General features: G+C 34.8%; 1 protein-coding gene across 1 annotated transcript; it reads right to left on the bottom strand.

Annotated features, from left to right (window-relative positions):
• Positions 1-4,810: 4,810 nt before the first annotated feature.
• Positions 4,811-5,767, bottom strand: LOC101696457 (olfactory receptor 6C2-like). The gene has a single exon (XM_004861405.3). The coding sequence runs from the start codon at positions 5,756-5,758 to the stop codon at positions 4,811-4,813; it is 948 nt and encodes a 315-aa protein (XP_004861462.1). The 5' UTR covers positions 5,759-5,767.
• Between the last annotated feature and the right edge of the window lie 12,518 nt (positions 5,768-18,285).

The following is an 18,285-nucleotide window of genomic DNA, read 5'->3' as shown; positions in this document are numbered from 1 at the left end:
GAAAAGTTCCTAAGGGGTAGGGGTATTGGGAAGGGCAGGGGAAAGTAAAGAAGGAAAAGGAAAAATGATGAGAAATTTAAAAAAAGGAGATCAAGTCTTTCTAAATAGGAAAGGGTGGATGGGGTGAAGGTAGGGCTAGGAATGGGGAAAAAATAAGAACCAAGATGCATTATGTAAGGTACAATTCCCAATGAGAAATGTAATTGTGTTGTATACCTAAAATGTACCAATAAAAGAATTTAAGAAAAAAAAATGATTGGAGCTCAAAGACCAAATGCTAGATTCCAGCCCAGTGCCTGCTACAGACTGCTTGCTCCATATTAAAATCAGCTGTGATCCTCTGCTGGGCAGGGGAAACTTAAAAAAATAAAAAATCAGATTATGAATTTCAGCTAATTGACAAATGTATCTTTCATCTCCAATTTAAGTTGATGTTTAATTGGTGTTTAGTTTCCAGATGTGTAATTGACGTATTTAAAGCATTTCTTTTACATTGGAAATTCTTCAATTGTAATTATAGGATTAACTTGACCTCTCTACTTTTTGCTTACAGACTGCTGACAATAACTGTAAGAAGATTATGCTACTGTTATAATGTTGTTTTATTCCTTCTAATTCTAATTACAAGAGATCTCTGTTAATTGACTTACAAAAGTTTTGACTCGTCTTAAGAGATGTTATAATCCAATTGGCCAAATATATTTGAGTGCACTCTAGTTTCAGAAATTGTCTTATGTTTGTCTGTGTTTGTCCAATTGTTTGTGTTTGTCCAATTGTATTTTTGATAAATGTTATTAAAGGCATGCCTTCCTTTTCTCCCAGGTTGCTAGCTGATCAAAATGACATAAAAAATGAATTTTGATTGTAATGCAAATTGTTGTCTACATTGTATAACTCAAAAAGTACACATATTTTTTATTGGTTACAAATAAATTGTTAATTGTCACAATCTGGTTTTTACAGGTTATATAAAAAGAAAATGTCATGATAATTAAATAAAAACTTTTAGGTTTGGGGAGGTCCTGGATGATGGGACTCCCCTTGATGTATAAAAAAACAGCTGCTCAGAAAACAGTTATTTCTGATCTTTGTTCACTAATGGGAGCCCCAATAATTTTCATGGCCTTATGGGAAGACATACACCCAATAAACATCATTTAATATGTTGTTATAAAATGTTTGCATTGGTTGTCGTCAAAGGGTTGATTTCTAAATATGCTATTGTGATATGTTTATATTGGTCATCTTCAAAATATAAAATTTTCTGTGGGAAAAACAAGGTGTTATTAAAAAGATCCTTTTGGTACCAAGCTACGTTACAGGGCATAAGGTTTCATATAAATGTAATAATTATTATTGCAATAATTATTATTGCCACTTTTCTGGTGTAAAAAATGTATTCATGTTTTCTGTCTGTACAGGTCTTCCAACATATTGTTTATGGCAATAATCTCCTTTTGATCCAGGTATTTGCCCTTCTCTTCTGCTCCAGCTACTCACAATAACAGGTACATTTATAGGCCCATACATTTTCCTTAGATGGCATCCTATAAAAAGGTAATAACTTACAAGTTTCCTGTTTTTATGTGTTTTTGGAGGGGAGTGAGTGCCTTTAACAATGGCTATTTTGTACCAAGATACATCTCTAAGTTTGTTACAAAAAAATGTCATCATGATTGTCATGCTAAAGTATTATTATTATTATTATTATGTGTGGCTCTTGATTCAAAGATTTTTCTGTCAATATTCTACAAGAAATCAACTACTAAAACAACCTTGATTGATAAATATAATAGTCCTCTAACTATATTTTAGATTCCAAAATGCTTGCTATCCAGGTAAAATTATAATAGCTAAGCTCACTGCTCCTACTGCACTACTAATGTAACTGATCTTCTCTTTTGGATGTTCAACAACTAAAGTTTGGAGACCAAAACTAGAAAGGTAACTGGGCTAAGAGGACTGCCAATACTTTGGCCCTAGCCCTTTAAGGTCAACAAAGAATCCAGGACATGAGGGAAACTTTTGTACAGGATTCTACATCTTTGGTAAGTCACCCAACCTCCTGAGCAGGGAGACTGCTGGACACCAGAGGACAAATGTACCATGTGCCAAAGGAAGGTTACAAAGAGGGAAAAATTTCCCATGTTTTCACTGAAAGCAACATGGTCAAGCAAGGCCTTGACTCATCCAGACAGCTGAAACTGACAGAGGAGCTGAGAGGCTCTATGCATGGTTCCAAAATAATGCCTGAAGAGACTTAACTGACCTTGATGTTCATATTGATTGACACAGGTCTCACTTTAACTTGGTCTTAAACACCCAGCAGAAAAGAATAAGCAAAAGAGGTATAAAATAATGCCACAGTAATAAAGCTACATATGAAAAGGGGCTCCAGTCACTGACCCCTTCTGGCAGTTTCCAGTTCTCCCAGTAGCTGACCATGCTTATGGATCATTAGGAAAAACTATAGTAAAATCTATAAGAGCTCAGCTAAACTTTTAAATTTCTTAGTGAGATTTGTTCTTCAAATTTTCTCTGATCTTCTTATAGCTAAAACTAGAGAGACTTATGACAAAGTATCAGACTTACAGATAACCTTTATCAATGAAAGAATCTAAGAGCCAGCAGGTTACAATCACTCACTATTTCAGTATCTAAGTGACTTTCTCCCCAACCTGCCCTTCCATTCTAGTGTGCTCATGCTAAGATTTTCATGCTCTAATTTCTTAAAAAATCTTATTTATTCTTGCCTATAGGATGCCAAATTAAAAATGATCATACAGATAATATCAACACAAATGTGCTAGACATTTTTTAAACCAATATCCACCATTTTAACAAGCGTGCCCTTCCTACACTCCCTTTCCTAATGGGAGCTGGAGTTCTGACAGGAATAGGTACAGGGGTCATGGGAATTTCAACATCAACACACTTCTATTACTCCGTATCTCAGGAGCTAAATGAGGATATGGAAAAGGTGGCAGACTCCTTGGTCACCCTACAATCACAGATCAATTCACTGGCAGCTGTGGTACTTCAAAACAGGCATGCTCCGGACATAATCACAGCAGAAAGAGGGGGAACCTGTCTCTTGCTGGGAGAAGAATGCTGCTACTTTGTAAATCAGGCAGGCATCATAGGCAACAAGGCTAGAAAACTGAGGAAACACATAGAAAAGTGCAGACAAGATCTAGAAACCCAACATCCTTTGTCAGGATATTTTAAACAATGGCTTCCTTGGCTCATACCTTTCTTAGGACCTCTCACTATTGTCTGCATGATCTTGCTTTTTGGACCCTGCCTGTTTTGTTGTTTTCAAAATTTCTTGCAGGAACACGAGAGCCTTCACAAACCAGACAGTTGGCCAGCTCATCATGGCCTGATACCAGCCCCTCACCACTGATGCAAGCTCTCCAAACTGGGACCTCACCTCGGCTGTCTAAAGACCCCATTCAACAATGCTCCTTTGCCAGAAGGAAGCAGCTACTGAAAAGTAGCTTTGCCCCATTCCATAATAACAAGAGTCTGGATTAACAGAGTTCTCTACCAGAAAAAATGGCCCCAATGGTCCTATATTCTAAAATGGCTCCTGTTCTTAAACTGGTTCCCACTTACTGAAATAAGCCACTTCAGAAAAGTGAAACCTATCCCCTCTGGAGAAGCAAAACCTAACTTGTTTCTCCACCCTACTACCCGTGTGACCCTCCCTTTCGAATCACCTGGCGTCCCATTGCCTGCCCAACAATCCGACCAATTCTCTCCTCTCATGATACTCTCCCCACTGCACTGCCCTATATAAACCTCACCCCAGTTAATCTTGCTTTCTCTTGCCATTGTTTGAGGCAGCCCAGTAGCTCCTTCCTCCAAAAAAGCCTTGCCTCCGGTGCTCCTGTTTCAGCTCATTTTCTTTCACATCTCTTCCCTCTATATCAATATGTATTAAAAATGTTTCCATATTATACAAAAATTCATTGCTTTATTTAGCTACATTTTAATTTAAGGTATTTGTTTTCTATTTTAGCAATTGAATGTGTTCTCCATTCTTTTTCTTCCATTCTTAATACATTAATTTTAACTGCAATTAATATTTTGACATTGTACTTGTAATTTCATATCCTACTAGAAAAGAGCTTTTCTCTTAATCTTCACTTATGTTATTTAGTTTGTATAATCTGTGAAACTTTTAACTCTAAAATTTCAGTAGTTTTGCAATAAATGTATACATATGTATAAATTCTGCTTCTATTTAAAACATATCTATCTGTACATGGATTCATTTTTATTTACTGTTTAGGTATATCAATTCACTCATTGGTAGTGGTGATTTAAAAAAATCATTAGTTTGGAGGATTATTAGGCAGCTAGGTAATTTCAGGTATATTATAATTTTTTTGTCTCTGCTGAGTGCTAAAAACTGAGCATTTCAAAAATTTAATTTTTAAAAACTACCAGCAACATTTGTACCTGAAGAGGTAATGAGAACTAAATTAATTATTTTATTAGAAGTTCAAGAATGTTTAAGATGTTATTTCTTGTTTGTTGGATTTTGTCTTATTTTGGTTTATTTTCAAGATTGGAAGTAAAATTAGGCATATATGAATTAAAATATTATTCTTTTGGGGGGAACTTATCCTTAAAGAGGTTTGCTTATGGGGGATTAAAGGAATGAATTTATGTGAGAGAGCAAGAAAAAAATTGATTCTGGGAGCAAGAAATGTTTGAGAAAGTTAACCTGAATAGAGATCAGATCAAGAAGACAAAGATGGAGTTTAATGGGCTTTGATTAGTTGATATTTTATTTCTATACTTAACCAATCTCTTTTTTCTTTGTGACCAAAGCAAATTTTTTGAATGAGTCAGTGAAGGCTTGTCTAACTTGCTTGTTTCTTAGAGTGTAAATGAACGGGTTCAATACAGGTGCAATGGATGTCATTAGCACTGCCACACCTTTATTAATGGCCACGGATTCCTTTGCTGAAGGATTTATATAGATGAAGATACAGCTCCCATAGGTGATGGAAACCACAATCACGTGAGAAGAGCAGGTGGAAAAGGCCTTCTTTCGTTGCTGGGCAGAGGGGAATCTTAGAATGGTCTTGCTGATGTAAATGTAGGACAGAATAACACACATGAGCGTCAGAATGAAGGTCAGAACAGCGCAGACAATCACTAACTGCTCTATGAGCCAAGTGTCTGAGCAAGAAATCTTCAAGATAGGAGATGCATCACAGAAGAAATAATCAATAATATTTGAGTTACAGAATTTCAAATTTAGGAACAGGGTCAGTGGTGGGAGTATGATCAACAAGCCTGCCAGCCAACAGCAGAGGACAAGGCTCCTACAGACTCTTCTGTTCATGATGGTTATATAATGCAGGGGCTTGCAGATGGCCACGTAGCGGTCACAGGACATTATGGCCAGAAGAAAGAATTCTATTACTCCAAAAATATCTGTAAAAAACACTTGAATGACACAAATACTGTATGTAATTGACCTATCACCTGTTGCTATGTTGTACAAATATCTAGGGATGCAAGCAGATGTAAATGAAATTTCTATTAAAGCAAAATTTTGTAGAAAGAAGTACATGGGTGTTTTAAGATGAGAGTCAAATAAAGTGAGAAATATGATCGTAAGATTTCCAGTTATGCTCAACATGTATGTGAAAAATAGAAAAACAAAAATTGGAATCTGAAGTTGAGGGTCATTTGTTAGTCCCAACAGAATGAATGTTGTAATTGTGTGGTTTTTCATCACTGACAAGTGAATTTTATCAGACTTTCTATAAAATGTAGAGATATTTTACTTGAAAACAGTAGTCTGAAAGCTGGAGAAATAGTGTATAAGCAGCAACTACTAGACAGCAAACTCATACAGAAACTTCTATAAGTAGCAATGAATATTGTCAATACATTTGCAGCCTTGGCTACAGAATTATTTGTTTTAGCCTATTGTTTTGACAGTTTATGATAAAATTTTAAACATATTTAAAGAAACTCTTTTAGCTTTCCAATTTTCCTCTACATTTGTAATTATATCCTACTGGATTTCTCCATGTTATTAGATTTGACTTAAAACATCTTGTGATTGCCCAAAATTCTTATTTCTTTTTATGTCTAAGATTCTTTCAGTAATTTAAAGATGAATAGTTCATGTAGCATTTTTTTCTCATCTATTCTATATGACATGGTCTTTAATAGAATTTAAATATATCATAACTCATGTAGATTCCATGCTCAAGCTGGCTTGAACCATCTCTCATTTGCATTTCATATTTTCCCACTATGATCAAGCATGCCTTTCTGTGGTTTGTTTTGTGCTTTAAGATCCAACTTCAATGCTGTTGTCTTATTCTTCTGATTCACCTTAGATTTCTCAGCTTGTGTGTAATTTATGCGGTGTCCACTGGGTTATACAGTTGGCTGCAGATGAAATGTTTGATCCACCAATAAATAAGGGAAAAAACTATATTTATTTTATGCTTTCAGACTGTTTAGTTAAGCATGAAAGATTCTCTAACACCTAGTTATCACTACCATCAAGTTCAAACTAAAATTTAAAATATTAAATCTACTCTTCATATACCACCTGCGTATACCTACTTACTTGTGATTATCGATCTAGTCATTGCTTTTTTCATTAAGTTTATTGGTACATTTTAGGTATACAATATAATGACATTCATCATTGGGAATTTGTACCTTTACATGACATATCTTTGTTCTTATTTTTTTCCTCATTCCCCTGCCCTCCCTTCAACCCCTCCCACCCCTCCCTATTTACAAAGACTTTGTTTCTGTTTTTTCCTTTTCTCATATTTTTTTCCTTTCCCTTCTTTCCTTTCCCCCACCCCTCCCACTTTCCCTTTCCCTTTGGACCTTTTAACTCTGCTGTGTCTGACTGCTCCTTTCTGTTCTGTGACAAGTAATGGCCATTTCCATTTTATCACTTTTTCTGAGAAAAAGAATTAGTTGAAATCTAGGGGTATTGTCACAAAGATAGCTACGCAAACCAATGTTCCTCTAAATTTATAGCTAGCTGTAGGAAGTATTGGTCTATGAGAGTATACATATTTAAGTGGGTGTGTAGGCACACACCTATAATCCTGGCACTGTGGAAGACTGAGAAGGAAGATAAATTTCAGGCCAACCTGGGCAATTCAGAATGACACTGTCTCAAAAAAAAAAAAAAGTACTGGCATTCAATTTCCAGTACTGCAGGACAATACAAAACAAAACAACATAAACAAACAACAGCAAAACACCCATCCATATCTGAATTGTTGGCACACACTTGTAAAGTTTGCTTGTACCATAATTGGGCTTCATTTTCTCTTCATTTATTCATTTTTATTTATTATTTTAGTTTATTACTACATGCTTACCATACATAATGTTTACATTCCTTGTGGGAAGTTGGTACATGTACATAACATATCCAAATTCCTTTTTTCATTCTCTCTCTTTCTCCTTCCTCCTTTTGTCTAAGGGGGAAGGGGTCAAGAGATGAAGGGAATGGGCTTCATTTTCAAACTGCTTTGTGATTGATTTTAATTATTCAAGTTCTATGTGTCTTATTTAACATATTTTTTGTTTGGAACAAGAGTTTGGCTGGTGAATAAACATATATCATGAAATCATACCTTCTGTGCTTATGTTATCACCTTCCATGGTGAGTAAAATGTTAACTGACATCTCCTTGTTTTATCTCTGGAGCAGATAAGTAGTTGTGTCTTTGTTGGTGACAATTTTTGCTTTCTCGAAGCATCTGTTAGTATTGTATGCAAATAAGAAGACAAGGAATTTTCATATGTTAATATGCAATTCACATGCTATTAATCTTAAAATATATTGTAAATATTTTTACTTACTTTATGTGCATTTTAGTGTTTTCCATTTTTCTAAAAATTCAATTAACATGTTAGATGAGTGGCTGCCATTTGTTCCTGCAAAATAGCCACTTTCTCAAGAGATCAGAGTTGAATTGCTTAATTCTATGAGTAGTTAATGCAGTTAAATCACAAGATTTGTTTGTCACCATCATTGGGAAGGAGAACCAACAACTTTTCTTTGAAGACTTACAACATTCCTAGGAGATAAGGGTCACACTGTAATAACTACAGTGGATAATTTTACTTGAAGGGAAGAATACTCTTTCCAGCCTCCTTATTGTTCCCAATAAATTTCTCCTGAACCAGTAGCTCCTAGAGCTATTACCTGGTAACATGCTTGTTCCTGCACCCTCTGTATGCTAGCCCTTATTCCAAAATATCCTTCATTCATTTATTCATTAACAATCTTTTAATGTAAGTTTATAGAAAATTTAACAGAATACTTGCATCTGTCAAATTTTTATATTTGACAAAAGTGTGAGGACAATGTATTTTGTCAATATCAGATAAATTATCAGAGAAAATCAGATTTACCAAATAAGACATAAAATGAGAAAGCCACTGTACTTACTCTTTCAAGAGTTAGCAGCAGCATCAGTTGATTCTTAGACAAGAGTCCTAAAGGCAAATTTGAGGAAGAGAACAGCAAAGTTTATATGGGATTTTTTTGGTCTCAGTACATGATTTCCTTTTCCATTTATCATGGCTGTTCTTGAGGAGGGAAGAAAGTTTTTCATCTCCAATACATTGGAAAGGAACTTTGATCCCTTTTTTGGCTAGTAAATATTTTTTAGTTCTCTTCTGGTTGAAAAGAAAATGTTTTAAGTATTGTCTTGCTTTCAAAGTGTCAATATTATGATTTCTCTGGACAGAGTGAGGGCATTATATACTAATATGACTTAATTTTGATTTATTTGCCCAACCTGAAACTAAATAAATAAATGAGTAGGTCCTCTGTGACCCATGTTCAAATATCACTAATGAGCGTTCTTTGTAATGACCTTGGGCAAAAGTCAAGAAAGGTGCTGCACTGGGGGCAGTGTCCTTAGAGACACCAAGACACAACCATAGCAACAAGTGCAGGTCAAGATACAACAGTAAATAATCAGGTGGTCAAGAAACACTCTGCCTTGCCTGCAAATTTTCCCCTACTCCGAGGAAAGCTGAAAGATCACAAAGCTAAAAATAGCATCTGTTATTTTCTCAGCAATAAAAAATTTAATGAAACAGAAAAATATAGCTGGGGATTTCGCTCAGTGGTTTCACCGCCTGCTGCGCAAGCTAAAGGACCCGAGTTTGATACCCAGTACCAAAAAAAAAAAGGAAATGTAAAGCAAGTAATACTTTTTAATACTTAAAAGTAAATCATGACTATTTAAATATTTAATAAGCAAAAATATTGTTTTCAGGCTTTATAGATATAACTTACTTTTAATACGTACTTATATAAACTTTTATCATAATAGCAACCACAAAGATGCACCATCATGTGCAATGTATGTTTTGGAGCATCTATACACATTTTAAGCTATTCTTATTAATTTTTAAATTATTTTATTTTATTATTCTTATTAATTTTAAGTAGAATTAGTTTTAAGTGCCATCTCTCTATTACTTAGAAGTAGCTTCACTGTTGTCATTTGTACGATGAGCGATTTCACATATTTAGCCTGTTGGGAAACTTTTTCATAAGGTTATCGTTTGTTTTAGCTTATGTATAATTTATTAAGATTTATAACTACTCACATTTTATAAATTGTTTTTCTGACTTTCTAAATAGGCCTCATGTTTTCATGTTAATTTCTTTTTTTTATATGTTATGTTGTATTAATAAGGTGTTACCTTTTTATAAGAAAGATATTATTTTAAATTATTCATTAAATATTATTTCAAATAAATTGAACTTTATGACCTACATATAATTTGGTTGCATAGGAGAATTTATCTATTTCATTGTTGTGTTTTTATATGGGTTATACTTTGCAATGCTTTAATTGAAATACTAAAGATTGTTAAATAGCTTCTAAATAGGTCCAAAGGAAAAAAGATCACGATGTAAATTAGAATATCTCTCCAAATTAATTATAAGAATATATAACATATAAAATGTGTGGATTATAGCTCAAACAGCATTGAGAAGGCAATTTATATTTTAAATACATGTTTTAGAAAACATATTTTTAAAAAGTTAACTATTTAATTATTAATTTTTTTTTGTTTTGTTTTGGTACTGGGGATAGAACTCAGGACCTTGCACTTGCTTGCAAGGCAGGCACAGTGCCGCTGAGCTAAATCCCTGGCAATAGCTATTTATTTTAAGAGGCTATAAAAATCAAATTTAAAAAGAAAGAAAGTAAAATAAAAATAAGAGTTCTATTCAAAATAGGTATAGGGATGGGTTATAGCTTGGTAGTACTGTACAGGACCCTGGATCTGATCCTTAGGTCCAGGAAAAATGATAAAAATTGATAATAAGCTAAAAATATGGTCAAGGAAAAGAGAGTAAAATAGAAAGTATCCAAATCTTAGATATTCCAAAATAGAACATGACTACGGGCCCAACAAATATTTAAGAATATGAACAGTATATCATGGAGACGTCAGCCCAGTAAAATAAAAGTTTCATACAATAAACATATTAATTTAAAAATACAACTAGACAAAACTGAGACAAATAGAGATAGAAAATATGAATACTTTAATACATATGTTAGTCATTGATATTATAATTAATAACATTCTCATAGATAAAATTCTGATTCAGGTGACTTGGCTTGAAAATTCTTCAATAGTACCAATTTTGCATAAATTTATCTAGAGAAAACAAAAAAGAAGGACAGTTTTGAATTTGTTTCCATGGACAGTATAGTTTTGATACAAAATTTTAAAGGGATTTTATAAGTTAAATGACATGCTGATTTATGTTATAATAAACATAAATATGAATAATTGAATCAGATAGAGTAGCAGAAAAGGATACACAAAGTCATAAAATGAGGTTTATGTAAAAAATTCATTTGGCTTAACAATCAAAAAATCAACCAATATATTCCACCATATTAGAAAAATAAATGGATGTAAATATGATGATCTTAATATTATAGAAAAAATCTAATAAAATATAATTCTCATTCGTTCTCATCCAACTTTGAATAGAAACGTGATATTAGTCAGGTAAGAAATTTGGAAAACCTGAAATGTTACTTTTAGTATTAAAAACTTTTCTATTCAGTTTATTTATAAAAATTTTATAAAAGATTTTCTATTGAAGTACTTTACAGGGACAATGTGTGTGATTTTTTTTTATTGGTGCATGTTTATAATACAGAATAGAGGTGCTAGTTTTGAGTAATTGGTACATGCATATAATATATCTTGATCATTTTGGATTCCTTTATCCTCCTGTCCCTTATCTCCTCCCATCCCTGGTCTCTTATTTGAGCACCAAAGTTTGCTTTTTTCTTCCATGTCTCCTTTATTTTATTTTATCACACATTTATTTGTATTTTATGTTTATTATATAAGAGAAACCATGTAATACTTAACTTTCTGTGTCTGACTTACTTTGTTTAGCATATGATCTCAAGTTCCATCTATTTTCCTGCAGGTGATATGATTTCACTGTTCTTTATGGCTGAATAATATTACTTTGTGTATGTATACTACATTTTTTTCTATGTACTTATACAGAGCATTGGTGTTGGGCATCTGGGCTATTTTCAGAGCTTACCTATTGTTAATTGGACTCCTATAAACATGGGTATGCATGTATCACTATAATATGATGTCTTTAATTCTTTTGGTAATATACCCAGGAGATTACTAGTTGGATAAAATGAAATATCTATTTTTAGGTTTTTTGACATTAATATATTTATTTGTTAATATATTATGTATTTATTTTATCCTAATATATGTTTGCAATATTTGATATTTACATTTATTTTGGGGAATTGATGACAGAGAGAGAGAGAGAGAGAGAGAGAGAGCCAAAAAATATACATCAGGAAAAGAAAAGTTTGTACAAATATTTTAATGCTCCCCAGCTGGAAGATGGAGCCATGAGGTCAGGAGAATATAATCAGAATCCCACTAGGACAGCGGATTCAGAAGCCACAGAGCCACTGTTCTGGGGTACAGGGAAAGCAGATGGGTGGCAAGGAGAGAGAGGTCTGGTAAATCATAATGGAAATTGATTCCTCAGGGTCAGGTATTGACCTGGCCAGAAGACCAATCAGAGGACAGTGCCCCCAGGAGTCCTTGCCACCTTGCTGACAGCCAGTCCAATGGACCTTGTCTAAGTCACATGGATAGCTGGGATAATGGAGATAGCAGCTGTCAGCTCCAGCCATAGAGCCACTCCTACTCCTGCTGCCAGTGTGGCAAGACCTAATACTAGTCAGATGGCTTCATGAACCCCAACAACCACAAGACAGACCTTGACTATTGCCTGCTCTGCTCTAAGGAATTCTTAAATCCCATGGCCACCAAGAGCCACAGCCACAACCATATAGCTGTCCGGGGTTTTTCTTATCCTGACCGTAGCATAGCCTTTGAGTCCCACTGTGAATTGGCCACTCACTTGTAGACTCATGCCATCGGCCACAGTCAGTTGCCAAGTCCAGTAAAAGAAGCTAGAACTGTAGAGAACAAGGAGGGGCTCCCTGGTCAAGGGAAAGCTCAGGAGGCCCCATCAGAATCCCTCAGAGCCTCAGGGGAGCATTCCAAGTAAACTAGTAGAGGGCAAGGAGTACACAGGGGCTGACAAGGCACTGGCCCTTCTGCTGTGCCCAGTGTGGGCGTTCCTACTGTCATGCTGGCAGCCTGAAGGGCCATACCACTGGTCTGTATCCCTGACCCTTGTGCCCCCAACTTTTGCCCAACCTACTATCCCTTAAGAACCATAGAAGGTCCGACACAGACCCTAAGTGCTACTGCTGCAGCATTCTGGACAGCTGCCCAGCATGGTGGCACATGCCTCTAATTCCAGCATTTGGGAGGCTGAGGGATAAAGATCGCAAGTTTCTTCTTGGTCTGGGCAATTTATGGAGAACTTGTCTCAAAATGAAATATTTTTAAAAAGGATTGGGAATATAGCTCAGGGAGAAGTTTCAACCCCCAGTACAACAAAAAACAAACAAAACAAAAACAAACAAACCACCAAACATACAAAGCTAGCTTCTGTTGTATTTGAACTTCATTCTGAAACGTTGTTATTGATTTTAATATCTATCTATCTATCATCTATCATCTATCTATCTATCTATCATCTATCTATCTATCACCATCATCATCATCTATCTAGTTTTGCTGGTGAATAAAAAGTCATACCATGACAGTATCACATTCTGTGCTATTATTACCTTCCATTCTGACTAAACTATTGACTGACATCTGTTTATTTTAGCTGTGGAGCAGATAGTTGCATCTTGGCTAGTAGCTCATCTTGCTTTTTTGAGGCATCTGTCAATAATAAATTTTTAAAAGTCAAGGAATTTGCATATATGAATATGTAAGTTTCCCATGTTATTCATCTTAAAATATAGTGTAAATAGTTTTACATCTTGGTAAGTGCATTAAATGTAACTCCATTTAATTTCAACCCACTGTATTTATGTCACCAGTTTAAAAAACCCTCCTTAGTTTTAAAGATTCCTATCATTTGTAATTTCTCTCATATTAAAATACTTTTATGAATATAACCAAGTTTTAAATCAGTTTCCAACATGCTGCTACGTATCTGTTTTCTACAATTTTTAAAATGTCTGCAAAACGCATATTCTTATAAACCTCATTCCACAATTTCATAATTCCTAGAAAATTAATTTCAAGGACAAGGGATATATTTATTAAGAACTTTTGTGTACATTGACTGGGGTGACTTCACAGCAGTATTTTCGTTCAAAACACTGTGTAACTTTGTCATAGCACCTACATTCAAATCATTGCAACATTTTCTATGGCTGTTTTCAAGATTTTTGAAATTTTTATTTGGTACAAGTTTTGGTCATATTTGTTTAGACATCTATTCAGTTTACAGTTAGAGATTCCACCATTCTCTTCTACAGAGAAAGATATCTTTCAGTTTTTCCATTTGTGCCCCCTCAAAGAATACTTCAATAGTATTTTAAAATGAGAGCTAAAAACTTTTCTGATTTGGATTAATAGTGGTTCTATAGTTTTTCCATCACTAACACATTTAACTTTATTAACATATTCAAATATATTTTAGTTTAGAGTTAATATCTCTCACATTTCACTTTATCCAAGGAGATGAATAGAAATTTTTTTTTCCAATTTTCCTAAAAAACTCAATTATCATGTTTTATGAATAGTTGTCATTTGTTCCTGTAAAACAGCACCTTTCTTAAGATATCAGAATGGGCTTACCTCTTTATTACATGACTAGTTACTGCAGTTAAATTACAAAGTGAACTATCATGATTGGGAAATAAAGCCAATAACTTTTTTATGAAGACATTGCATTTGTAGGAATTTCAGGGTCACACTGAGATAACTACAATGGACATTTTTAATTAAAGAAAAGGATTCTTTTTCAACCTTCCAACCATTTCCAATCTATTTCTTTTGAAGTAGTAGCTCCTAGAGCTATTATCTGTTAACATGCTTGTTCCTGCATTTGTGGTACAATAACCTTGTTCCAAAATATCCTTCATTCATTCCAGTCATTAATAATAGCTTTTAAGTGGAAGATTTTAATAGTTGTATCACCCAAAGATTTTTATATATGACAAACAGTACAAGATAACTGAATTCAACATCAGATAAATTACTACAGTAATTGTCATACAGATTTACCAAATATGACATAAAATGCAATAGCCACTGTACTTACTTTTCTGGAAGTTTATACTACCTTCAGCTGATTCTTAGACAACAAGAGTCCCAAAGGTGAATCTGAGGAAAAGAACCTGACAGCAAAGCCTTATATGAGATATTTTGTCTCATTGTATGACCTTTATATTTACTCTGACTGACTCCAGGAAAGGTCCAGAACTTTTCAAGTGTTTTCACCTCTGATAAACTGGAAAGATTTTCTAACCAGGAACTTTGGTCCCCTTTTTAAAAATTATTACTTTATTGGTACATTTTAGGTATACAATATAATGACATTCATAGTTGGAAATTTGCACCTTTACATAATCTCTCTTGGTTCTTATTTTCCCCCCTTCCTCTGCCCTTTCTTCAACGCCTCCATCCCTCCATATTTACAAAGACTTTGTTTGCATTTTTTCATTTTCTTATATTAATTCCATTCCTTTCTTTCCTTTCCTCTACCCCTCCCACTTCCCCTTCCCCTTTGCCTCTTTTCTTCCTATTTCACATTATCTATTATACCTTTTAGTCCTTATTTACACTTTCAGTTTCTCACACTAGAGAAACTATTTGGTATATACACATGTGATTCTATTTATTTCACTTAAGAGTATTGCATCAATGTGCATCCATTTATCTATAAATGTCTCTAATTTCTCATTTTTTATGGCTGGGTAGTACTCTATTTTATTAAAAAAAACACATTTTCTTTATCCAGTCTCCAGTTGATGGGCAACTGTGTGGCTTTCAAGTTTTAGCGATTACAAATTGTGCTGCTATGAACCTGGGTGCACATATATCACTGTGGAATGATTCTTTTAATTCTTTGGGGAAGATACCCAGCAGGGGAATAGCAGGGTCAAATGGGACTTCCAGTCCTAGTTCTTTGAGGTATCTCCATACTGATTTCCACAGTGCTTGCACCAGTCTGCACTCCCACTAGCAATGCAGCAGGGTTCCTCTTTCCCCACAGCCCCACCAGCATTTGTTATTGGTAGATTTCATGATAGCAGCCATTCTTTCTGGGGTAAGGTGGAATCTCAGTGTTGTTTTCATTTGCATCTCTTGAATGACCAGTGATGTTGAACATTTTTTCATGTATTTATTTGCTATTTCTACTTCTTTGTCTGAGAAATGTCTGTTCATTTCAGATGCCCATTTTTGGATTGGGTCTTTAAATTTGGGAGGTCTGATCTTTTTAAGTTCTTGTCTGAGGAAGAGCAGGTGAAGATTTTTTCCCACACTGTGGGTTGTCTCTTCACACTGCTGGTGGTTCCTCTTGCTGTGCAGAACCCTTTTAATAAGAAGAGATCCCATCTGTTGATTGTGCTAGCTCATGGGCAACTGAGGTTTTGTTCATAAAATCTTTTCCTACACCAATGTCTTCGAGAGTTCTACCTAACCTCTGTTCCAACTGGTTCAGAGTTTCTATTTTAATATTTAGATCTTTAACCCATTTGGATTTTAGTTTAGTGCATGGTGAGAGATACAGGTCTAGTTTTAATCTTTGGCAAGTTGAAGCCCAATTTTTCCAGCACCATTTATTGAAGAGGCTATCTTTCCTCCAGTGAGGGTGTTTGACTCCTTTGTCAAAGATGAGATGGCTGAGTGTGTCTGGCGTTGTTTCTGCATCTTCTAATCTATTCCACTGGTCCTCAAGTCTGTTTCTTTGCCAGTACCATGCTGTTTTTATCACAGTAGCTTTGTAGTAGAGTTGCAGGTTGGGGATTGTTATACCTCCTGCCATGTCTCTGTTACCTAGAAATGCTTTTGGTATTCTGGGTCTCTTCTTGTTCCAAATGAATTTTTGGATTGTTTTCTCAAGGTCTATGAAGTATGCTGCTGGGATCTCAATTGGAATTGCATTAAATCTATATAGCAGTTTTGGAAGTATGGCCATTTTCACTATATTAATCCTTCCTACCCAGGAGCAGGATATGTCTGTCCATTTTCTGATATCATCTTCAATCTCTCTCTCTTTTTTTTTTCCCAATCTCTCTTTTCAGAGTGCTATAGTTTTCAGAGAAGAGGTCTTTGATTTCTTTCATTAGGATGATTCCTAGGCATTTCAGTTTTTTGGATGCTATTGTGAAAGGAATTATTTGCCCTATTTCTCTCTCAGTGAGTCTGTCATTGGTGTAGAGGAAAGCTATTGCTTTTTGTGTGTTGACCTTGTAACCAGCTACTTGACTGAATTTGGTTATTAAGTCTAGAAGACTTTTGGTGGAGTTCTTGGGGTCTTCTATATAGAGTATCATGTCATCTGAAAATAATGACAATTTGACTTCTTCATTACTTACCTTTATTCCTTTTATTTCTTTCTCTTGTCTAATTGCTGTGGCTAATGTTTCCAGAACTATATTGAAAAAGAGTGGGGATAGCAGAAATCCTTGTCTTGTTGCTGATTTTAGTGTGAAGGATTTCAGTTTTTGACCATTTAGTATGATATTGGCTGTTGGTTTTTCATAGATGGCTTCTATCAGTTTGAGGTAGAGATCATCTATTCCAATATTTTGTATGGTTTTTATCATAAATGCATGTTGGATTTTGTCAAATGCTTTTTCTGCATCTATGGAGATAATCATATGGTTTTTGTCCTTGGCTCTATTGATATAGTGTATTACATTGATTGATTTTCATACATTGAAGCATCCCAGCATCCCTGGGATGAGTCCCACTTAATCAGGTTGTGTGATCTTCTGCATTCTGTTTGCCATTATCTTATTAAGGATTTTTGCATCTATGTTCATTAGTGAGATTGGCCTATAGTTCTCTTTTTCAGTTGGGTCTTTCTCTGCTTTGGAGATCAAGGTGATGCTTGCTTCCAGGAATCAATTTGGGAGTATTGCTTCCCTTTCAGTTTCATTGAAGAGTTTAAAAAGTAGTGGCAGTAGTTCCTCTGTAAATGTCTTGTAGAATTCAGCAGTGAAGCCATCAGGGCCTGGGCTTTTCTTAGTTGATATGTTTTTAATTACATTTTCAATTTCACTGGTTGAGATTGGGTTGTTCAGTATTTTTAGGTCTTCTTCATTCAACTTTGGTAATTCATATGCATCTAGGAATCTGTCCATTTCTTCTGTGTTGTCCTTCTTATTGGTGTATAGGTTCTGGAAGTAGGTATGGATGAACCTCTGGATTTCTGCTGAGTCTGTAGTAATTTCACCCTTTTCTTTCCTAATTGCATGGATTTGGGCCTTTTCTTTCCTTTTTCTGATAAAGTTGGCTAAAGGTTTGTCACTTTTGTTGATTGTTTTGAAGAACCAACTCTTGGCTTCATTGAGTTTTTGTATCATTCTCTTAGTCTCCATTGCATTGATTTCTCCTCTGATCTTTATAATTTCCTCCCTTGTATGAGCTCTGGGGTTGTCCTGCTCTTCTTTTTCTAGAAGCTTGAGGTTCAGCATCAGGTTGTTTAATTGGGCTCGTTCTGTTTTCCTAGTAGGTGTATTCACTGCTATGAATTTCCCTCGTAAGACTGCTTTCATTGTGTCCCATAGATTCTGATATGTTGTATTGTCATTGTCATTTAATTGAAGGAACTGTCTGATTTCTT

This window comes from Heterocephalus glaber, unplaced genomic scaffold, assembly GCF_053883595.1.
Source record: "Heterocephalus glaber isolate CG9 unplaced genomic scaffold, H.glaber_assembly_v1.0 deba00001569, whole genome shotgun sequence".
Lineage (NCBI taxonomy): Eukaryota > Metazoa > Chordata > Mammalia > Rodentia > Bathyergidae > Heterocephalus > Heterocephalus glaber.
This window is presented reverse-complemented; position numbering and strand designations above follow the sequence as displayed.